The sequence below is a fragment of the Haemaphysalis longicornis genome, unplaced genomic scaffold, assembly GCF_048455015.1.
Source record: "Haemaphysalis longicornis isolate Haplotype H1 unplaced genomic scaffold, Haemaphysalis longicornis Haplotype H1 scaffold_10, whole genome shotgun sequence".
In the NCBI taxonomy this organism is placed as follows: domain Eukaryota; kingdom Metazoa; phylum Arthropoda; class Arachnida; order Ixodida; family Ixodidae; genus Haemaphysalis; species Haemaphysalis longicornis.
In genome coordinates, this window is record NW_027526204.1 from 102,617,127 (window position 1) to 102,637,651 (window position 20,525).

Sequence of the window (20,525 nt, forward strand, 5' to 3'; positions counted from 1 at the left end):
GCCTTATGAATAATAAAAAAACAGAAATGATATGTCGTTGTTCCTTACATTAAAATTTAAATGGGCAGGAAAGAATTTCTGCTCACGTATTTTAGAAATATCAAGCTGAAGTTACTTACCACGGCAGTAGCGTCGGGGTGCTGCCTTAGCCGACTCCTCAAAAACGTGGCGAAATCGACGTCCGGGATAGGCAGGTCTTTCACGGTGGACTTGAGCACTCTATCCTCAATGACCACATCTTCCACCATGTTTTGGGCGTTGAGCATTTCCTGCATTGGCAAAGGGTTCCTACTGTGATTCTTGTCGTAGTTAGGACCAGTGTGTTTTTCTATTTAACACCGAAGAGTAAATATCGTTGCTATAGCGAGAGAGAGAGAGAGAGAGAGAGAGAGAGAGAGAGAGAGAGAGAATAACTTTATTTCTGACGAGGCTCAGTCCTAACCAGTGTCCCTCAAATGAGGGGGGCGCGCCAGGTAATAGCGAGAACCGCTTTCCGTAGCTCCCGTCCTCTAGGTCATAAGATAGCCGCGGGTTTATATAGCGAGGCACTAAAAGGAATTTTTAAATTAATTGGCGGAAGTAATTTTAATTTTCCTTATACCTTTTGAAAGCTTATTGGCGCCGTGTCGTGTGTAAACGTGTTACACTCGTACGCATAGAAAAAGCTCCGTAGGTCTTATTGAATTATTAAAAATCACACGGCAAAAAAGAGATACCCTATTGTACTATTGCTTAGCAAGGGACATGCTTTTGTACAACTACTGGCATCTCATAAACTGTTACAAGTATGTTGCCGCGCGCCGCAGTGTTGTGATAGTTCGCATTCATTTTGGCAGCATATTTGTGGCAGTTAGATCTAAAAATTCCGCTTTGAAACGTTTAAATCCACTATCCAGGGAGCCATTTTTGTTTAAGGTGTCTTAGGCTATGCCATTTAGGTAAAGATGAAGAGCGTCTACGCGGCTCATATCAAGGCTGTCTGCGCCGTCATGGGCCGCCATTATACCATGCGTTCGCGTTGGGTTCGCCACTATAGCTTGAATTGAAACGTTTTAGTGACCGTATATTCGAACACAGTGCCACAAAAACTAAAAGAACGGTGTATTAGTATAGAAGTTGAAAACAAAACAGGCAGTTTTAAATAGAATAAAAATTGAAGTAAAGCGTATTTTGCCGGAACGCTTCTGCCTACTATTGTGCAGGCCAAGCTGGTAGTAAAAACAATGTTAATATTCTGGTGTAAACTCGTTAAAGACTCTTATTTTGTTAATTTTACCATTATTTCCAGTAAGAAATTGTTCGACGAGCTTGGAAATATTTTTGAGCGTGCCTATGATAAAGTTGCTTCGTGGTGAACTGGTGCACCGACCGTCAGCTGCAGCTGAACAAAACCTGTTGCTGAACGAGCATACTTGAAGGTAAAAGAAAACGTGGCGTTAGACAGCCGTGGAGGACGACAAACTAGGAGGGATACAGGCTCACGTATCTGTCGTACGATCTTGCCTTCGCCGTAATACGATTGATTTCTTTTAAGTGCGAATGCACTTTATAAGCGACCCCAAACCATCCACCGCCGGCGGCGGCGGCGGCGGCGTCGGCGGCGGCGGCGTCCGCAGTGCTCCTCTATATTTAAAAAAGAAACAGCATCCGGCGCCAGGTTTCGATCCGAGGACTTTGCGGCCGCAGCGCGACGCTCTACCGACCAAGCCACGGACGCGACGCTGATATCAGTGTTAGTGATGCGCCTTATATCTTTAACGCATTCAAACTACGTCGTCAGCGGCGTGCGTTGGCGACTCAGCGGCGTTATAGCGGCTTGATAACTGCGTGGTGTACACGTGATACTACAAACCCGATGGAAGAGATGTCAGAGAAGGCGGCGAGGCGGTGGGCTGCGGGGGCCGAGCGCAAGCGCCGCAAGCGGGCCGACAACCGTGCATTCGCACTTTCACATTCTCCCCCTCGGGGAAATGCGGGGGAATTTTTTTTTGTCTGCTACAACTTTCAAAACGGCATATTACTCGCTCAGTTATACGTTCCTTGGACTCCGGCAGGACCAGCGTTAGGTACGGTCACCCACTGCCTGCTCTTTCCCCGAACAGGAAGTTGTTACGACTCACGGCTACCACGGCACAGGGATGATTTCGGCTGCCTTGTAGCTAGTAGACAGGTTAACGCATAGGGAAAACGCAAATCGTAAAAAGCGTTAAAAATACAGTTGTCATACAAGCCCAAGCCAGAAGCAGGGGTCTTTCCATAAGCCCTCACGACGACATGGATTCCTACATGCAGTTTTCTCTCTAGTACGGCTACTGAGAAATTCTATGGTTTACGACAGCTTCGCTGGAGAACCACTTTCGCAGGGCGGGATGGCAGCCGTTTTTTGTTTAAAAAATTGAAACCGCGGGATTGAGCAGTATGTGGCCCAGCCCAAGTTCTAGCCTTGACATAGTTGTGGCTCTGAAAATGTGAACTAGGGTGAAGGAAGCCTTCCCTTACACAAAAGAGTTTTTTTACTTTTGCATCAGTGTTTTATTAATCAAGGTGCGTAAATTTAATTAAATGATTTGAAGTGCGACTGTAGATGGTCAGATTTAGTGCCTCAGAGCAAATTGTAAAAATTCTGGCCCCCACAGGAGGTTCATAGCACCTCAAGGCACTTTCTGTCAGGCGTTACGTCTGATCTTACGTAATGAGTTTTCCCTAATAAGGGCACTGTAAACGTACAACATCCACCGTAATAGGGGTGCAAGCAGCGTAACGACCTACGTTGTTTGGTAAGGTTGCGCCAGGCAGTTGCTTGAGCGGCAGAGCTGCAACGTGGAGCCAACAGTACGTGGTCTTTCTTTCCCAACACTATGTTTTGCATTCCAGTCTATAACCATCCCGAGCTGCTGAGCTGTAACATGTACTTGACAGCAGGTATTTCCGCTAGATGCGCACATGCGTTCTCCGACGTCAGTTGCGAGGCCAACGGGCGATTTGGGTCGTATTCCGCAACAATGCATGCTTTGAAAAAACTTTGTACTACTATTTTCATTACCTGTACGTACCTTAGTGCATACCTGACGCGGGGCACAGCTGTTAGGATGCGAGTATAATATGCATGATACAGGGACTCGCTTTGATGGGACATTTTTAATTTGTGCCGTTACCGCAGGCTACCCCTAGCAATTATTCTTATTTTATCGTTATGATTAAGAAAATGATTCTATACGAGATGTGTAGATAAGAGTCTGCGCTTACACAAGATGTTCTGGGCAAAAAAAAATATATCAGGAGATAAAAACAAATCACCCCGGACCTCAAGGGAGTATCCCAGCTACGGATCAGCTCTTTCAACTGCAATTCACATTCCCACAGCCGGTCTCTATCGAACGCGGCTCTGGCGGCAGTACTTCGTACATACCTTGGTTGAAGCCAATGCTTAATAGCAGTGCAAGTTGCGCTGGACTTTGCTGTGAATACTTTTCAGAACTGTTCTTTACAGTACAGCTGTCGCTATGTGCACGGAATGATGGGGTTAGCCTATTTGGTGTTTTTTTTATTTCGTTGTTTTTTGCCTTACTTTACTTTTCATATGGCTGAACTTGGTTTTTTTTTTTGCAGTGGCTAAACTGTATAGACTACCGTTTTAATTCGCCAGTTGTAACCAGTATACGTACACTCAGCTGTTGAGACAAATTCCACCCTCTAGCGGAAAATGGGCACAAATACTTGTTAGTACCCTTTGGTAGCATACACCGAAGCTGCCCATGGATAGGGTTTCATGGATATTACACGTCCATGAAGAAATCTGTGATAGAAAAACAGCCTGCGGCAAGCCATCTTCAGCGTGAAGGCCCAACAGAAAACGGCTTCGATGATTGTTTTGCCATAGCTGCTTAACAGCGAAGCTGTTTAGAAGATTGTAATTTTTTGTGTCCTTAGTTAAAAATAACAAGGAACGGCGAAGCGCGCGTATGTAAGCGCAGGCCTCGCGGCAACTGCTTGGAAGTTAACACCACCACGGAAACGCGTATTGCTCGCGTGTGCTTGCCTGAAGATGACCGCCCAGCGTCCCCTGCGCACATTCGTCCAGCCAAGCATGCCAACTTGTGAAATTGGTCAAGATTGCGGCGACCACCCAGCAGTTGTAACAACCAAGAAAATGCTGAGCGCTTCTGTGTGCGTACTTTGCGGTGACCGCCCAGCGTCCCTGGCGCACGTTTGTCAAGCCAAGCTTACCCCTTAGGGAGATTCGAAGATTGGCCCAGAAAGAATTCCAGCGTTCTCCGTAATCGTGGCAACACTTGCTCGGAACGAGAAAGACACTTCATAGCGTACGCCCCTGTAAGGTGTTGTCCAATTTTTATCACTTCCAAAAAGTCAAGTAAGCTCCCACTTGTAAAGGTCGTTGCGGCAGTGACGAACATGCAAATCGGCTGCAACAGTAGACTTAAACCTTCGTAATGGCCGCGATGGTTGCCTCCAGCTTCGCTACCTTTTATTTCTACACGTTAGTGTGAGCTTCCTGCATTTTTCTTGGTAAATAGTGTCGTAAAAAGTGGCTGATGAGAGGACCCTATCATTGCGCTGTGTTACATTTAGTTGTCCGAAAACACCATTTCACACCAAAATTGTAAGCCTCATTGAAGTGCAGTCTCAGTTCAATACATGCGTATCAAAGCGAGGAGAGCAGTCACGAAAACCGCTGTGGCTCTCGTTTTAGGGGCGAAGCTCCTCTTGCTCGGGCCCTGTCCCGTCCCTCGTTGCTGCTGTATCCGGCACATTAATGCTGATTGTGGCAGGATCCCCACAGCCATTGGCCAACCAAAGATCGGCCGAAGAGGTCAAAACGTTCAACGCGTTCGTTGCTACCCAACAAGGAGGAGAGGAAGAAGAAGAGGTTGTGCTTCGTCGCCTGCGAGCTGAAGACACGTACCGCGGTACGCGACACAAGACGGTCTGCAGAAGGCGACGGCCAAAGTGGCTAAAATGTCACACACCGAATTCGCCAACTTGCTCATGGAGATTATCGTCGTCTCAAACAAGCCCTACATAATCACTACAAACATCGACGTCGTCGACGGGCTTGTCAACAGAGCGGTGGTAAGCTTGACGTGTCGAGTCTTTATATGATGTGCGGGCGAGTGTTTCACGGTTTTACCGATAAGCATTTTAGCTTCGCCCCTCTAATCATCATTCACTTCGTGGAGATGGCGGGATTTTTTTGCAAACTTTTCCCAAATAAAGTTATGACATTGGGCCGTTAAATTGCCTCTATTACTATACTAGGCTTCATTTCCTTGGCACACATATTTATTTTATGGTGAGTGTGTGAACGGGAAGGAATGCCTGTATGATTTCAATACATGGGATTCTACGAGAAGGCAGCGGGAAGCCTCATGCCTCTGTGTTAAAGGGACACTGAAGAAAAGTTGTCAAGCTCCCGTTTTTGCTTGCACTGTGTAGACTGGCTCAAATTACCACACTTTTCATTGTTTGTCCGGTTGACAAATCGGTAATTATTTTATAAAGCTCGAGAGAAGAAAAACTACCATGCGTGGTCTGCGACGGCCGCACCAACTAAACGCTGTGACGACGGGAGGAGGTGCGCCGTGATTGGACGGTGCCCACAATTGGATTTTCAAACAAGTTTCTGTTTCGGTTCTGCAAAACAGCATGCTTGACATCCGACGCTATCTGATGGGTATTCTCGATAACTCAGTAATCGTCATACCACGCTTCTGCCGTGTTGTCGGCTGTGAAATGCCTAAGATAAGCCTCCCATGACGGCTTAGAATCGCAGCAATCACTAGCCGAGGCCTACGCAGTGGATGAACGCCCTCCGCGTCACCGCAGATGCTCAAATGCCATGGGCTTTTCCCTCATATTTGGAGCTTGCCTCACTCATGGGCTTGCATCGTAAAAAGCGTGTTCGCACAAGAACAAGGGTCTGCTGATTCTGGCCTGTGCCCCCTGCCCGCAAGCAGTCGGTGCTTATGGCAAGAGCACGCAAACGAAAACTGGCTAGCGCGTCAGTGTCAGTCTGCGCGCGCTCTGCGAACTCGCTAGTGGAGCAGCGAACTTTATGGCCTAAAAATGGTTAATTCAGTATAAAAAACGTCGTTCGAAAACGAAAAAATCAAGTTATAAAAAACAATAATGTATCCTCGGGGATTCGAACTTACAACTAGTAAAATTGCATCCCTAGCTCTCCAGACACCTCCGCCACAGGCCAGCGCTGCCGGCTTTGGAAATATGAGGTATTTAATGTACAACCAGTTTACACTTTTATTTAGTTTTACCATTTAAAGCAGCTTAGGTGACTGTTTGTTGTATAGCGCTCGTGCAGCAAGCGTCCCCCAAAATGTCCTGAATGTATCACGTCTAGCATTCGGATTTATTACACGGAAAAGCGTTCGCAGATGCGTAGTCGTGCTGCTGACCGCTGTGCTTGTTCACCCAGCGCAAAAAGTGCGCCCTGCTCCGTAGTTCTACACTGCACGGTAAAAGTTTCAGTTGATTTTATTTCCTGAGTACCTATATTGATTTCGCTAAATTCTCCGGCCTTCAAGTGGCCTTAGATTTTCCTACTAACGTACCCGTCAGCGAAGCATCGCAGGTGCTCTTGTGCAGCGCTTGTGTGGAGTGACCTGGACTTGGAGCTTGATACAGTGTACAAACTAACAAACTAAAGAAAGGCACATTGTTCTATTCACAAACGTGTTGTGGCTTAGTTTCAACTTAGCAAACGAATGGCGACCACCCGTCCCTGTACCATAAACAATGGGCCGACTGACTGTGTCTGAAGGTCGGTGAACCGTGCAGTGGCGCAGTCAAGCCAAGTCATCTCCTCCTGACGTCGCATGAAAACACCACAGGAAATGAGCAAGGATGCAGGGAGGACGACAGCATTTCCTAATAATTTTTCTACTAAATAAATTCGCGTAAACGCACTCCGAGTTGTCGAAACATGGCCTGTGGACTACGGACTACAATTTGCATTAGTAATCCCGCAATGCTTACAAATCACCTCAGTGTCCCTTTAAGATAAAGCTGTAGTCCTCACAAGTTTTATTAAAAAATCCGGAAGGCATAGTCACCATCAATTCCAAATGATGATATAGAATACCTGTGCAATCTCTAGCTCCGTTTGCAGTGTATCCTATACAGCCTATACATCCGTTTGGGATGTATCATATACATAGTTGCTATAGAGATGTATGTTCGGGATGTGCCGGCTAGTCGAGGGCTTCCCAAAGTGAAATTTTTACTTCGTGTATCAAATCAGCTTGGTAATCTTGTCTCTCCCCGTGCGGCTTCTCCCGGCCTTCCCACGGTTCCGCTAAACGTCGGCCAGATTTAGTCATGTTTGACTGAATTTCCCTCCATCCTGGGGACCAGTGCGGCAGAGTGTCACCATGGCTACCCTGGGATGCTCCATGCAACCTCTGGAAAGCCGCTAGAATCGTAAGCTTAGCAAAACTCGGCTCTTGAATAAAACCCTCTGCGGCTACAACTAACGAAAAATGGGTTCCTCTAGTCCCGCACTCTCTCCGCGCTTGCATTTTAGAAGTTCTCGTGACGACGCTACGGCAGGACCTCTATGTTTTACAAGACGCACAATTGTGATACACTGAAATAGGAATAATGGAGCGCATGGCTTTTATTACATGCCGGGCATCCTGGAGACGAGCCGCGTATGCGCAGTGCGAGCAATTTAAGTAGGTTAGTGTTTAACGTTTGTATGGAAGTAATATCATTCGGTGTCTGAGGATTTTGGTTTCTCTTCCCGCCACGTTCGGTGTCCGCTCACGGAGTGAAAAGGGCCCACACCTATATTCCTTTATTTCCGTTTATTTCGCGACGAGCACCCAACAGACGATAGAAAAACGATAGTCTTTCCATAGCAAGGTTGGTCATGAACTCTTGTAACTTGTTTCTACGGTTTATACGGGATCCGTCACCAGGATACACGGCCGGCGCTGAAAGTCACTCGCTCCGTTGTTCGTATTTCAATGAATCACGATGGTAAACTAGTATGAAGATTGATTTGTTCTAGCTACGCCATTCCACGAACGTAGGCAACAATCCTACGTCCTTAATGATTTGCAACACCGCGAACGACGGAGATTACCATCTTTGGTGAACCACAGCCTTTACAATAACCTGCAGCTCCATTGGAGGTGCTCGTCGGTGAATTGTACAGTCGATAGCAAGAGACCGCTGGTGGCTGTCGGTGGAGTTTTACCCGGGGGGGGGGTGGGGGGGGGCAATTTAACCCGATTCGCTGAAACCAACCTTCCAGAACCAGTTGCACTTTAGACTTAGCCGAATAACTCTTACACCCTCCTTTTCAGCGTCACAGACGTGCTCATGCACTTCTCCGTAATCGTGGCAGACTCCGTAGTCGTGGCAGAAACTTTTACCGAAAGTTTTCCGTTCTGCCGAAACCAAGCACGAAATTACATAAAACGACAACCTCAGGATTAACGGCTTCAGATAGTGTTTCCACCCTGCACATGGGTACGACCATAATGTAGTCACAGTTAGAGAACCAACTGCCAGCGATATTCTGTTTCAAAATGCCTACAGACCAGGTAATTAGGTGTCACGCAGAGCGTTAAACGAAGCCTGCCTATATTGCGTGTCCTGTTCATTTCCCGTCCTAAAGAATACCAAACAACCTAAATTTACGAAAAGAGGGTAGAATTGAACGAATAGAAGATTTTACAGAGAAACTAACGGCTCTTGCGAAAAATGGTTGCGGCTTTGCTGAGCTAACTTTGGATATGCAAAGCAAAAACCTTGGCTTAGTCTGGCTGAGACTTGGGTTCGCTTGGTTAACCTTTTATTTAGCTGTATTGCCGACCACAGATCAAATCCGTTCGGCCCTGTGCAACGCTCACAGAAGGAGGCCCGGCCTCGCTTTCATTCTCGGCGAACGCGGCGTTCCTCTTTCACGGCTAACGCGGCGCAAGCTGAGTAACACAGCCCGAGACAACGCCATGGCGTATGCGTGGGAGGATTTGGGTTTGGTCAGCTGCCGATCAACTGGGTGGCCGCTGACGTCGCGACCGCCAGCGCTACGTGAGCAGAGCGACTTAAAACAGGGCTTTGTGCGCAGCGCCGACAGCGGGCCTGGAGAATCACGCGATGTGCTTTGAGGGGTGTGTCGCCGGGGGGTGTGTCTCATCTCAAAAGGTTTACTTGCGCATCCTTGGCGAAACCGCTGGATGAAAGTAGTAAAACTTCGCTTTAAAAGTTTGGAACTGCTGAGGCTCGAACTTCGGCCGCTCCACCAAAAACTTACGATTCTACCCTCGTATACTACAGCCAAGCAGGAAGGCGCGTTCAGCGTTTGTTCAAATTGATAGAAAGAGCGTTCAAACTCAGCTTGTAGATAGTGCTTTGTGCCCGCACGGAAGTGGCGGGTATATATCCGGAAGGGAATGGAATCTCGCGAACGGGCACACCTTCCTTCCGTTTGTAAGGTTGGTGCGCATTACTCTAGTACAGCACACTATTCTATTTACGTTGTTATATTTCCTGCATTTCTAGCAGCATTCCGTCATTGTCAACACATCTGCCTTTTAAGCACCCTTTTCGCCTACCACGCGCCTTCCTAAAAATTTTGTATACGTGGTTACACACTGCCGGAAGCTCGCCCGCGTAAACACTCAGCTAATCACTACCATGCTACCCACAGGCCTGTGACGTTTGCGTTACGCACCGGAACTCTAGTTTAAGCACCCGTTTACACCGGCGGATCTCGCGAAAAGTTCTTCTCCTGCTTCATTGTTACCTACGCTATTCTCAAACTTACATGGAAAATTATTCACCGTGCAGCTGCGGTTCGCGCCCTATTTCACTGCCTGTGCCGTTGTCGAGTAATCGTTCTTATTTCCCGCTGAGCAAATTAAGTATGCTTTCTTCGCTGTCTTGGCTTGCTGCCAGGATATCCTTTTGTGCGGTGGTAATGTGTAAGCATCGGTGAATAGCAGTACATCTACTGGTTCCATCAGCGTTGCCCTGAATTTCTTATTTATCAATGAATTTCTTTATTATCTATGACGTTGTTATTCAACACTAATTTATTATTCATCAGTAAACAAGTCGCCCTAATGGTAGAAGGCTGCAGTCTTTGGAGTGCAGCTTTTGCCATCAGGACCTCATCGTCGAGGTTCGTGGTCCCGGGCAATCATCATCGCCGTCGTTTGGAAGTTCTTGAGAGTATGGGCTGCGCCTCACCAAATGAAAGGTCTTGTCCCGTTCAACCAATCCTTCTGGCCTGTGTGCCCCAATAAACACGTATTTTCAGGCTGGAGAGTAGCAACCTAACGTCTTTGTTTAAAACTCACTCTTAATTTTCTGATGCTTGTTCAGGAGTGGTCTCAGCAATGGCTGGAAATGACGAGTTTTGCTATGTGTAAAAACCACCGAAAGCTGGTGTGTATCCTCACACATCCGATATGATGGCCGATGGTATTTTATGTGCGTGTAAACTTGGCCCATAAAATCTCAGACTCCATTGAACAAGAATTCACCGGTCGCACCACCTGCCCCCGTATCACTGTCCAGTGACCCGCCTGGGCACATGCCTACCACGACAACGCCCTACAATGTGCTGCCGTAAAAATGACGGGCGAGTGACCCTATAAAATCTCTACGTTGGACAGTTCCCCCACGAGTAGGTACAGCGAAGCTTGAAACGACCAGTTTCGATGTGTGTATAAACCAACGAAAGGAGGCTTACATCATGACACATCCGCTGGACGCCTGATGGTGTTTTATGTACCAACAAAATTTGTGGCGTAGCAATAACTCTAGAGGAGAAACTGCTATATACCGGTTAATGTTTCAGTACCGACTCACCTCCCAGCCTACACGTTTGGATTGTGAATCATAACGGCTCTTGCAAAAAGTTAAAAACCGCATAGGCTCGAACTTCGACCTCTCCCACCGTAACCCACGACTCTACGTTCGCATACGGAGGCCAAACAGGAAGGCCTGGTCAGCGTTTGCTCAAATCAATACAAAGAGCGTTCAAAGAGAACTTGTAGATGGTGGCTGGTTCGCATCACCATAATATTCTGACGTTGCCCTTAAGTTTTATTGATATAATCGCACGGCATTTGTAGGTTGTCAAAGATAACTACATATTGCTCCTATAACATGCATCAAAAAGTTTGCTTGCATTCGTCTCTCCAGCACGTGAAACCTAGTTGTCCTATGCCAATGCTTCGTGAATTCTCGAAGAAGAGTACAATGGTATTATTCAAGCAGACAATATCGACGGCAATGTTCAGTACACATTATCAAATCATTCTTTCTATCGACACACAGGTAGTCTGCGGCCAGAGATAAATCAAAAGTGAGATGTGACCCATTAAAAATAGTTTGGGTGACCTTACACCAATAAAACAATTTGGTGTTAGCTTTGGAAATTGAAAGGCAATGTATACTACTACGTATATTGCTAGTGTGAGTGATATGGTGTGTACAATCGTTCAAACGTTTGCTCGTTATATTTTGCTCTGGTAAAAGGGGAAAATGAATTCGTAATGGGTTGTGTAGAATCTACCGGGTCAATGCCGGCTTTGCAGCTTACAGCGAAAGGAAGACCACAGGAAGCTTGTGAGCCGTGTATCTTCTGCTTCTAGATGGCGCGGCATTTGTTTAGTGTCCAACCTCCTGATATAAAGAATTACAAGTAGCGTAACGCAGTGTACCGAATGAAGCTCTCGCTACTATCTCAACACTCTGGCAGGAGTTTAAATAAACGGAAGGACTCGACCTGATGCTGATCATTAGTACTACAGTTAAAACTGGATGTAACGAACCTCTGTGTAGCAAATTCCCGAATTTAACCAAGTTTTTCGATTCCCCATTGCTACCCCAATCGAAGCCCATGTGTTTGCGATCTCTATGCAACGAAACGTCGCGGCGGGGAACCTTCATGTAACGGCGTCGGCGAGCTGATCAGCTGCTTTTTCACTTTTACTCCAAAATCGGCCAGAGAAATGAACTAATTTAGCGACTACTAGCACTACCGTAGTGAGCTAGTAGCACTTTAAACGTCTGGATCGCCTAAGCAGGAATTTAGTCATGATGATGATGGTAATGAACGGAGGGGCTAGCACCATCCCGTGGCTAGCGTAGCAGTGACTTCGGGATCTGCTTGTGTAGCGTGACAACGCACCAGCTAGCAAGAGAAATACACTTCACATTTTTGTTTTCTCCCGCACCGCAAACTACCGTGCGTTTCCACGCGTGAGGGTGGTTTCGGTTCAGGACTTAAACTTTGAGTTGCTAGGCCATCCTGTCGGCGTGTGGTCGCACGCCTCCACTTCTATCGGTGGTATCGGTTCGACGGTGATGAGTGCTGCTGCTAGAAAACGCAAAGTTGTCTTTTCAAGAAAGCGCACAATTTCAAATGCCGTCTCCGCTGGCGAGAAAGAAGAATGTCGCCGCCTACTTCAGTATCCCAGCTAGCATCTTTTAAACAATCTTGAGTGCGCTAAAGAGCATTAAGCTCGCAAAAAGGCACCTTTTAGGCCTAAGTTTGGTTTCGCAACGCGTTAAAGCACCGAAAAGTGTTAAAAGGTAACAGTGATACTTAAGTTACGTTTTGTAATACGGGGGTAAGTCACCTTGATTTTAGGAGCGCCGTGCGCGAGCCCCTTCTTTCCCTCCGAATTTTCTTATTTCGACCCGCTATCAAGCCTTTGCCTTTCCTAGACCGGTTTCTGAAAATCCATTCTCTTACCCTGGCGTTCCACCGATTGTTTGTTCGTCTCCAGTAAAGATTGCGAGGTGAAGGATTCTCTTACATGCTGCCCTAATAAAGGTGTTCATTTATTTTCTTTCCTGCAGGTGGGCTAGGTAATTCCCGGAACATTATCTTGAGCTGCATGAGTCATCGTTTCTCCTATCTTCTTTTGGTTACGAGTTTTATGATGTGGGTAATAATTGAAAGATTTTCTATTTTCTGGCGATTGTGAAATCGGCTCTGCCACCTGATTCTAGTGACGCCCAGCACCCTTACATGACTGCTTTGAGAGGAGATCCACACCTATATTCAGGGTGACTTTTAACTTGGCTGTGTGGCACCATCCCTCGTTTGCGAAACACAGCTTGTGACGGAAACAGAACCGTCGGAATAACGAAAAGTATTTCAAAAAAGCACTGGGATTTATTTTAGTTCGTTTCTGCTCATAATGTACGCTTTCCTTTTATGGAAGGCTGGCGTGAATGTTTCGCCTCCCTTTAGTTCGGTGACCCGATGATAGTGCCGGTATCACTCCCCGTGGAAAACAGGCTGCGGTGCCTTAGTGGTTAAGGCGTCGCGCTGCTGAGCGGGTTAGATTCCTGGCCGCGGTGTCCGTTTTTCTGATGGAAGCAGAAAGCAGAAAACATCTGTGTGCCGATATTGCAAGCCTGTTAAAAATCCCCAGCTTCTTTACATTAATCCGGAGATTTCCACTGTGCCTTTAGGTGTGGATTCGGCACGTCAATTACCGAAAATTAAAATTTGTGTCTGTCGCTGGAGGGTTGCTTTGGTGTGATAGTGTCAGTTGTGAGAACTGCTGGCTATCATGTAGGCCGATTATGCTACCGCCGACTGGGCCTAAAACGAACCTCACAGCGCACGCGCGGCTCCTGCTGCAAATGCGTCTCCGTTATTGTGCCTCCGCCGTAGCATCAATGTCCTCCTTACAAAACTTCAGTTGCACCTGCGCCTAATTCCAGATTCCGGATAGCCCTCGAATTTTGCTGCGTCAGTCGTAGTTTTCGGTTGGCAGGAATGACCTACTACCGGAGACGCTTGAAGAGCACGACTGAGTGCGGACACCTATACTGCCACCCGGAAATAAATAAGTCAGCTTAACAACGCTATCGCGTTAAATGAGAACGACAAAATATATGCAGAGACCGGTGCCATCAGGCGAGTTTGCAGTGGTGGCGCTGCTTTGCAGTAGCTTCGGATCACGTCGGTAGGGGGACGCCAAGTCGATGCTGTAACGCACGCACACTCAGGTACTCGACACGCACCGTCACAGCGTGAACCCATTGTGAAATGAACTGTGCAGTAAGTGCCAGGCCGAGTAGGGGGCAAAAGAAAATGGGATTATATAACCCTGATGACCTGCAGCAAAACATGCGGGGGTTAGTACAGGGTCGTGTTAGGACTATTTTTGCGTGGCCGATTAGGTTTCCTTAAGAATAAAGTCGTCTAGGCTAAGCTAAGAAGTGTAATAGTGCTGAACGTAAAAAAGATACCGTATTCATAAAAGGAACGGGAGCAGTCAGTGGAGAGGAAAACAGCTCGGCGTTGATAATGCAATGCTGCCCATGGTATGGTTATACCCGTCCTTGCACTCTCACAGGGAATGTTAAAGAGGGTGGGCGGCTGACTGAGAAATCAGCAGGAAAAAAAAAGTATTCGGCTTTTCCTCCGTTAGAGGCTTGTTGTTCTGAACGTGTGTTTACACAAAGTGATTCAGCCTGAAAAGTAGTGGCAGCAATGTTTTAGGTCCAGGAATCAATGGCACAAGCACGGAACTGTCTGTCTAGAGACACATTTACATGCTAAGTGTGCTTCGTTTACTGAATATGCTTCAAAAGCATATATTTCTGTACCCTCTTGGCGAAGGCGCTTCAATAAAGTCCTCATAACAGCAGCAGTTCGCGAACTAAGCCTCGCGCCCACACACAAAAACAAACGATTATATGCTAACATACACACGCACAGACGCACGCACAATTGTACTCGTCGCGAACGCACTACTCGCACAACTTGCACTGGCGAATTTCTTTCATGTGATCATCCACGCATGTTTATCTGTGTATGCATGCGAGGTTGTGTGAAGCGATTGTTTGCCAGCAAAGGAGGGATTCGGTTAAACGCCATAATCATGCATGAATTCTGGCCTTGATATTTGTGGTTTTATTTGCTGCAATTTAAGGGCACCAAGATGAAGCGGCACTGAGCTTTCTTATATGCGCTTCGCTTTGCTTTGACTGCAGTCTACTGACTCCAGCAGGAGTCACGTTGCAGCAGTGCAGCTGTTCTTCCAAAGCAATCTTGGGTAAATACGTATTTTATAAAAGAAAGCAAAAGAAGTTTTCGGCCAGGGTGTTTTTGACTACCCCGCAGGATATTTTAAGAACGCAGTTTGGTAATAATATGTGGCAACGCAATGGTCGATACGAAATTGTTCGCTAGAATTGCTATATATTTAATGTGAGCTGCAGAAGTGCCAATTATATTAAAAGGAATTCGTACAATGTGTTGTTTCTTTGCTATAATGCAGGTCATTGTTATAAATCCACTTTCGTAGCTCAACGCATGAATCTGGGTATTACTTCAACATACTACTAATAAAAAATGTGATACTGCGGCGTAAATAACGTCTCTTTACTCCACTATTAGCGCCTGAGCACTAATTCATTATAAGACTCCCTTGGTTTGTTGGCGTAACAAGCTGTGGTCAGTCTAGAACGTGAACTTTAAAACTCCACCTTCTACAGCGATTAATATGATACTATGTTACAACGTTAGGAAAAAGCTACTACATTCTAATTCTGTTAAAACAGTATTGACCATGCTTATTCTTCAGGTATAGACTACATTTTTTGCGGTAAAGCGATCGGCTACAGATATGTTCGCGTTCAAAAATTTCGATGGTTTCCAGCGAGGCTACTACCGTGGTTGTTTTGCAAAGAAATTGAGCCTGTTTGTTTTTATCTTCTGTATCAGGGTGTGTTGCCCTAAATAAAAAAAAGAACAAATTTCTATAATTCCTATTACAGCAACGCGCTTTAAGCAGCTATAGAAATGTAATACCTGTGGCATTTTGTCCAGCAGTCGTTGCAGCGTTGAAGCTCTGACGAGTCTGTAGGCCAGCTGTATTCAACCTTGCTGCGTTTAGAAAAAACTGCAGGGAAATGAATAAAACTTACCCATGGGGCCTTTCGGTTCCCATTAGAGCCAGCGATTTAATGTAGCGTGTTATCTTTCCACAGCTGTCGCGCCATATTTGGTATGCCGAATGGTGCCGGCTGGGAAAGAGAGAAAGTATGCAAGCAGCAATAACTGCAGCAAGCAGCAATAAGCGGCAATTATGATGGTACTTTTTATAGCCTTGGTCGTTCTACTGATTAGGAAATGAGCGCTCATTACTAATTATTAAAATATCTAGCATTCAGTCGTTTCTGCCAGAAATTTGGCGTTGCTGGCCCCACTTAAAATCATAAAACAAAGCTGTAAATAAATGCATCAGCGTAACAAGTAAGTCATTCCGTAAAGTTCTTGCAATTACTACTCTGACGGAAAGACACTCCTTTTGTCGTTATATAAGAAACTTTGTTAGGCAGCCTGCAGTCGTTTTTTTATTTCAATTTAGCGTGTGAGCTTGGTGAAAGAGTACGATGATTTCTGACCGGGCTCAGAAAAAAAATACTTTCATGTCAAGCACGCCAGTAACCTTTGTAGTCTTTTTTTTTCAAGCGTTAAGAATGCACGCACACTAGGTTTCGTTCATCATTGGAGTATTGGGAATTACAGCGGGTGACGTGACGATGCATGCTAATATAATCTCTTAGGGCAGATGACATAACCAATAGCATGTGCGCCCACGGCTACCGATGGCGGCATATTTGAACAATTCCTACCTGCAGAGATAGGGGTGGCAAATGTCTAGCAGTAAATGTGCGGTGCTTTCGTCCACGCTACGGCTCCTTCCGCACACTCTTTGTCTACTAACGGCGAAAAGGCATTTTACGTGAGAACACCGCATGTTTCTCTGCATGGTTGTTTCTTGATACCTGGCTTGGGGCGTCTAAATAGGTTCTACGAAGGAGAGCCTCTCTGTGGTAACACATATTCTCCAGTTAATCGGAGTCAAGACTTGTCAAACGCTCTTCAAGACAGTGTTGCAACTTTAAAGCTTGCTTCTTTTGGGCTCTGTGCGCTACAGCACACCTGTAGATCTCCGACGTGCCATGAAAACATTCAGGTACTTCAGGGTATGTAAAAACGGGCCTTCTAAACCTGTCTTGGCTTCAAACGGTCTCACGTCAACGGAAGCCATTAGTGCTGTGGCTACAGATCAGCCTTCGACTAATTACTATACAATTCGTACACTGCGGACACACATTTGACGCTGCATGTGACTGCTAGATCAACACCTTGCGTTTATACCACCTTATCGCCCCTGTTGGTAGTTTGCAAAGGTAATTGCTGCCCAAATCAATTTCACGCCTAAAACGACCCCGATCTAAAAAAAAATATTTAAAACAATGTTAGGCGCCGGGATACCGTTACCCAAGTTCCGGATTTGCCCCGGCTCGTACAGAAAATGCGCGTTTGTGGTAGATCGTAAGCATTACTTTGTAACAGAAGAAGTGGCGGAGGAGACCGCTCTTGACCGAGAAGCGCTCGGCTGGCTGCCAAAGCAAGCCACTGATGATGATGAGTTCCGGGTAGCGCTCGGTCGTTGTCTTGGTCTTGGCTGCGATGTCTCAAATTAAAATTTCATTAACATGCATGTTGATACGTAACAATAACCAGATGACGTAAGCCAACACCTCTTCTCACGCAACTTTCCTACAGCGCATGTGCCCATTTCCCCATCCTGCGACATGTGTATACCACATTACAAAAGTAGATTAGTTTATATGAAGTTGGGGTGCTCCTTCAACCGAGTGCTTCCAATTTTATGTACCCCCTTTTCATTTTGGAGCTGCGGAAGAAGATTACGAGCACCAGTACTCGGAGGCCCGCCTACTCTCTGCCTCTCAGGCTGAAGCACCACGGCCATCATACGCTATCGTAGACTAAAAAAGAAACACTTCAACATTGTCCTGATGAAGCAGAAACTTCGTAACAATAAATCTGCGGGTCGGCTGTCCCTGGCTCGGTTTCACGGTCGGCGCCATTAGGGGCTAAGGGTTATTCAGGTTAATATTGCTGGCTGATTTGAACTTTAATGTTATGCTAAATAATAATAGAAATATTTATTTTGCAACAAACGCCATGACAGATAAATGTAATTAAAACTGAATATAGTTAGGACGCAATGGTTTGAATAAAACAGGCAATGGGGGATTGGGAAATGATTGATTGATCGAGTAGTTTGATAGGGTTGATTGATAGGATTGTATTGAGTTCTTTTTCAATCTAGTTTAAGGCCACGTAAGTAGAGCGGTGGTTTTCTGAAAAAAAAAAAAAACAATACTATTTCTCGTTCAGGGAGAGTGGCTGGCGCTCAAACTGTCCGCCCCTATGCGGAGAACTTCCCTAAAAACGTTTGGCCTTTTCTTGCCTGAAAAAAGGAGCCTTTATAACGGAAGCCGCCTAGAAATATTTTGTGAACTGAGGGGAAGAATAGGCTGCTAGAACAGACCCTCTTCGCTTCATATAAAGCTTTCTCGTCATTTGTGTTGCATCCAAAATATAAAGTAAGAAACGGTTGGCGCAGCTTTCCAACCGTAAAAGTTTTTTACACGAACACAAGCCCTGAAGCACGAAGCTGCAGTGCCATGACAGGATGCATAAATTCCGATGGTAATATTTGTGCCTGCGACAGTGCGTGTGCCTGCGACAGGTCAACGTGTGCGGGGCTGGAGCGGATGAAAGCTGTGGATATGACGTCGACAGAGCGTTATCGTCTTCGTAACCGTAAAATATTTGTTACCAGTTCCAGAATGTTCTAGCGAACAGTGTAATGGCACAGGATACGTTTTCTGCGAAGGTAATCAACTATTTGACGTCGCACATAATTTACAAGCCGAAAATACATGATCTTGGTCGCTAGTTTAGTGACCAAATGAGCAACACGTATACAAAACATCACCATCCCTGCCCGCAGAAAGTTTAGGGAAGCGTGAAGGGTTTTCAACAACAAAACAGCGTCAAAAGGGTGTCTTCAAACTTGTATAAAACTGCATCCAATCTGCGTTGAAAGTTAGTCGAATAGATCGTCACCAAAAAAGAGTTAAGCCGCATGCGAAGAACAAACCCTTGCGATGATTTTTCGCCCACCAAGTAAAGGCATCTTTGAACGATCTTATGTATACCGATACTTGTTTAATAAAATAAGGTTATACTATTGTACTCCTTCGTTATGATCGATGCGTGTATGGTCTTATACCGCTCGTTTTTCGCGATTTTCAGGTAACTGTTTTGATACAATGGAAGGACGGTTTCGCGCACGCGTGGTGCGCCCAAAGATCTTATCAGAGCTTTTCGGTCGACCAGTCTGTCGATGGGAAAATAATTAGTTTTTTGACAAGACGCCATTGGCTCTACTAATGAAGCTTTCGAGTTAAAAACAAAAAATTCCAATGTGGTTTTCGGCACTAGAGGAATAACCTTCAGTCAACTGACCAGCCCACGCGTTTGGGAAGTAAGCTATGGCGTCTTTATGGCGCTGAGGCTAAACAGACTTCGTGACTTCGATGGCGGTTAGAAAACCTCCTATCTTTACCTGATCAGAAGTACATGTTTGTGGCGTGTTGTCAGCATGCTCAGTTTTATTACTGTGATTGTGTTTATTGTATGTGGCAGCGATGTATATTTATCATTGAACTAATGGTGAGGCATCGCATTGCCACAGAAGCCTTTTCTTCTGTGAGAACTGTTATTCATCTGAATTTTCATCTCATTTTTCATTTCGTTATTCATTTCGTTTCGCTCATCACAGCAATAGATGAGAATAGAAGGGCAGCGGTTATCTATTCGCCTATCTACCATCACCTTTGTAGGCCACAAAGAGTCCGAGGTCAAAGAATCATTAGTGTTGACGTAAGGTAATTAATGTTAACACTGTAGGCCACAATAGATAGGCATTCCTTCTCCCGAGTACAGCTGATCGGCGGGTAATACCCTAACAAGAATAAAATATGTGGGCATAGCACTTAAACTCAGAAGAGTAGGGACCATTTCTCTCCCTAGCATCATCCTTCTAATAGCCTCTGGAGAGGGTACGGCAGCTCTATACTTGTTTCGCACTGTCTTCGTGCTGAATTACGTAGTAGAGTGTTAGTTTGATGCAGCACAAAACATTTTAAGCGAAGTGACTGAATGAATCTATGACCATCAATCGCCATCAGTCCCTCGTGTCATATTTGAATCCTTCGCGCACTTCAGCGATGTTGGCAAATGACACACTCCAGACTATGAGTGCGTCCGGTGAATGGAAGGCGTGGTTTCCATAGCCTCTAAACGAAGCACCATGCGCAGGTGCTATGTGTTAGTCAAGCGGTGGCTCCAGGGTCATTCCAGCACCTTCCACAATGGTTCTAATACAGCAACAAAGGCTAATCCTGTAACCTCAGTTCGAATATATTCTAAATAGGCGAGAATGGGATCGGAAGACACCGTATTAACACGACTACACCTCATCCCTTTCTGGCCCCCAGAAGGCGAGTTTGATCCCCGCCGTGGTGGCTGCTTTTGTGATGCAGATGAAACGCGAAAACACCCGTGTTTTATGATTTCGGTGAAGGTTAAATACCATAGGTTATTCAATACT

At 45.8% G+C, this 20,525-nt stretch overlaps 1 protein-coding gene across 1 annotated transcript in view; it reads right to left on the reverse strand.

Annotated features, from left to right (window-relative positions):
* Positions 1–15,973, reverse strand: part of LOC144157882 (uncharacterized) — a 42,534-nt gene extending 26,561 nt beyond the window's left edge. The window contains exons 1-2 of the mRNA XM_077688599.1: positions 15,836–15,973; positions 120–269 (exon numbers count right to left, since the gene is read on the reverse strand). Coding sequence (XP_077544725.1) covers positions 120–269; positions 15,836–15,844 — 159 coding nt within the window. The 5' untranslated portion in view covers positions 15,845–15,973. The remainder of the gene's footprint in view (positions 1–119; positions 270–15,835) is intronic.
* Between the last annotated feature and the right edge of the window lie 4,552 nt (positions 15,974–20,525).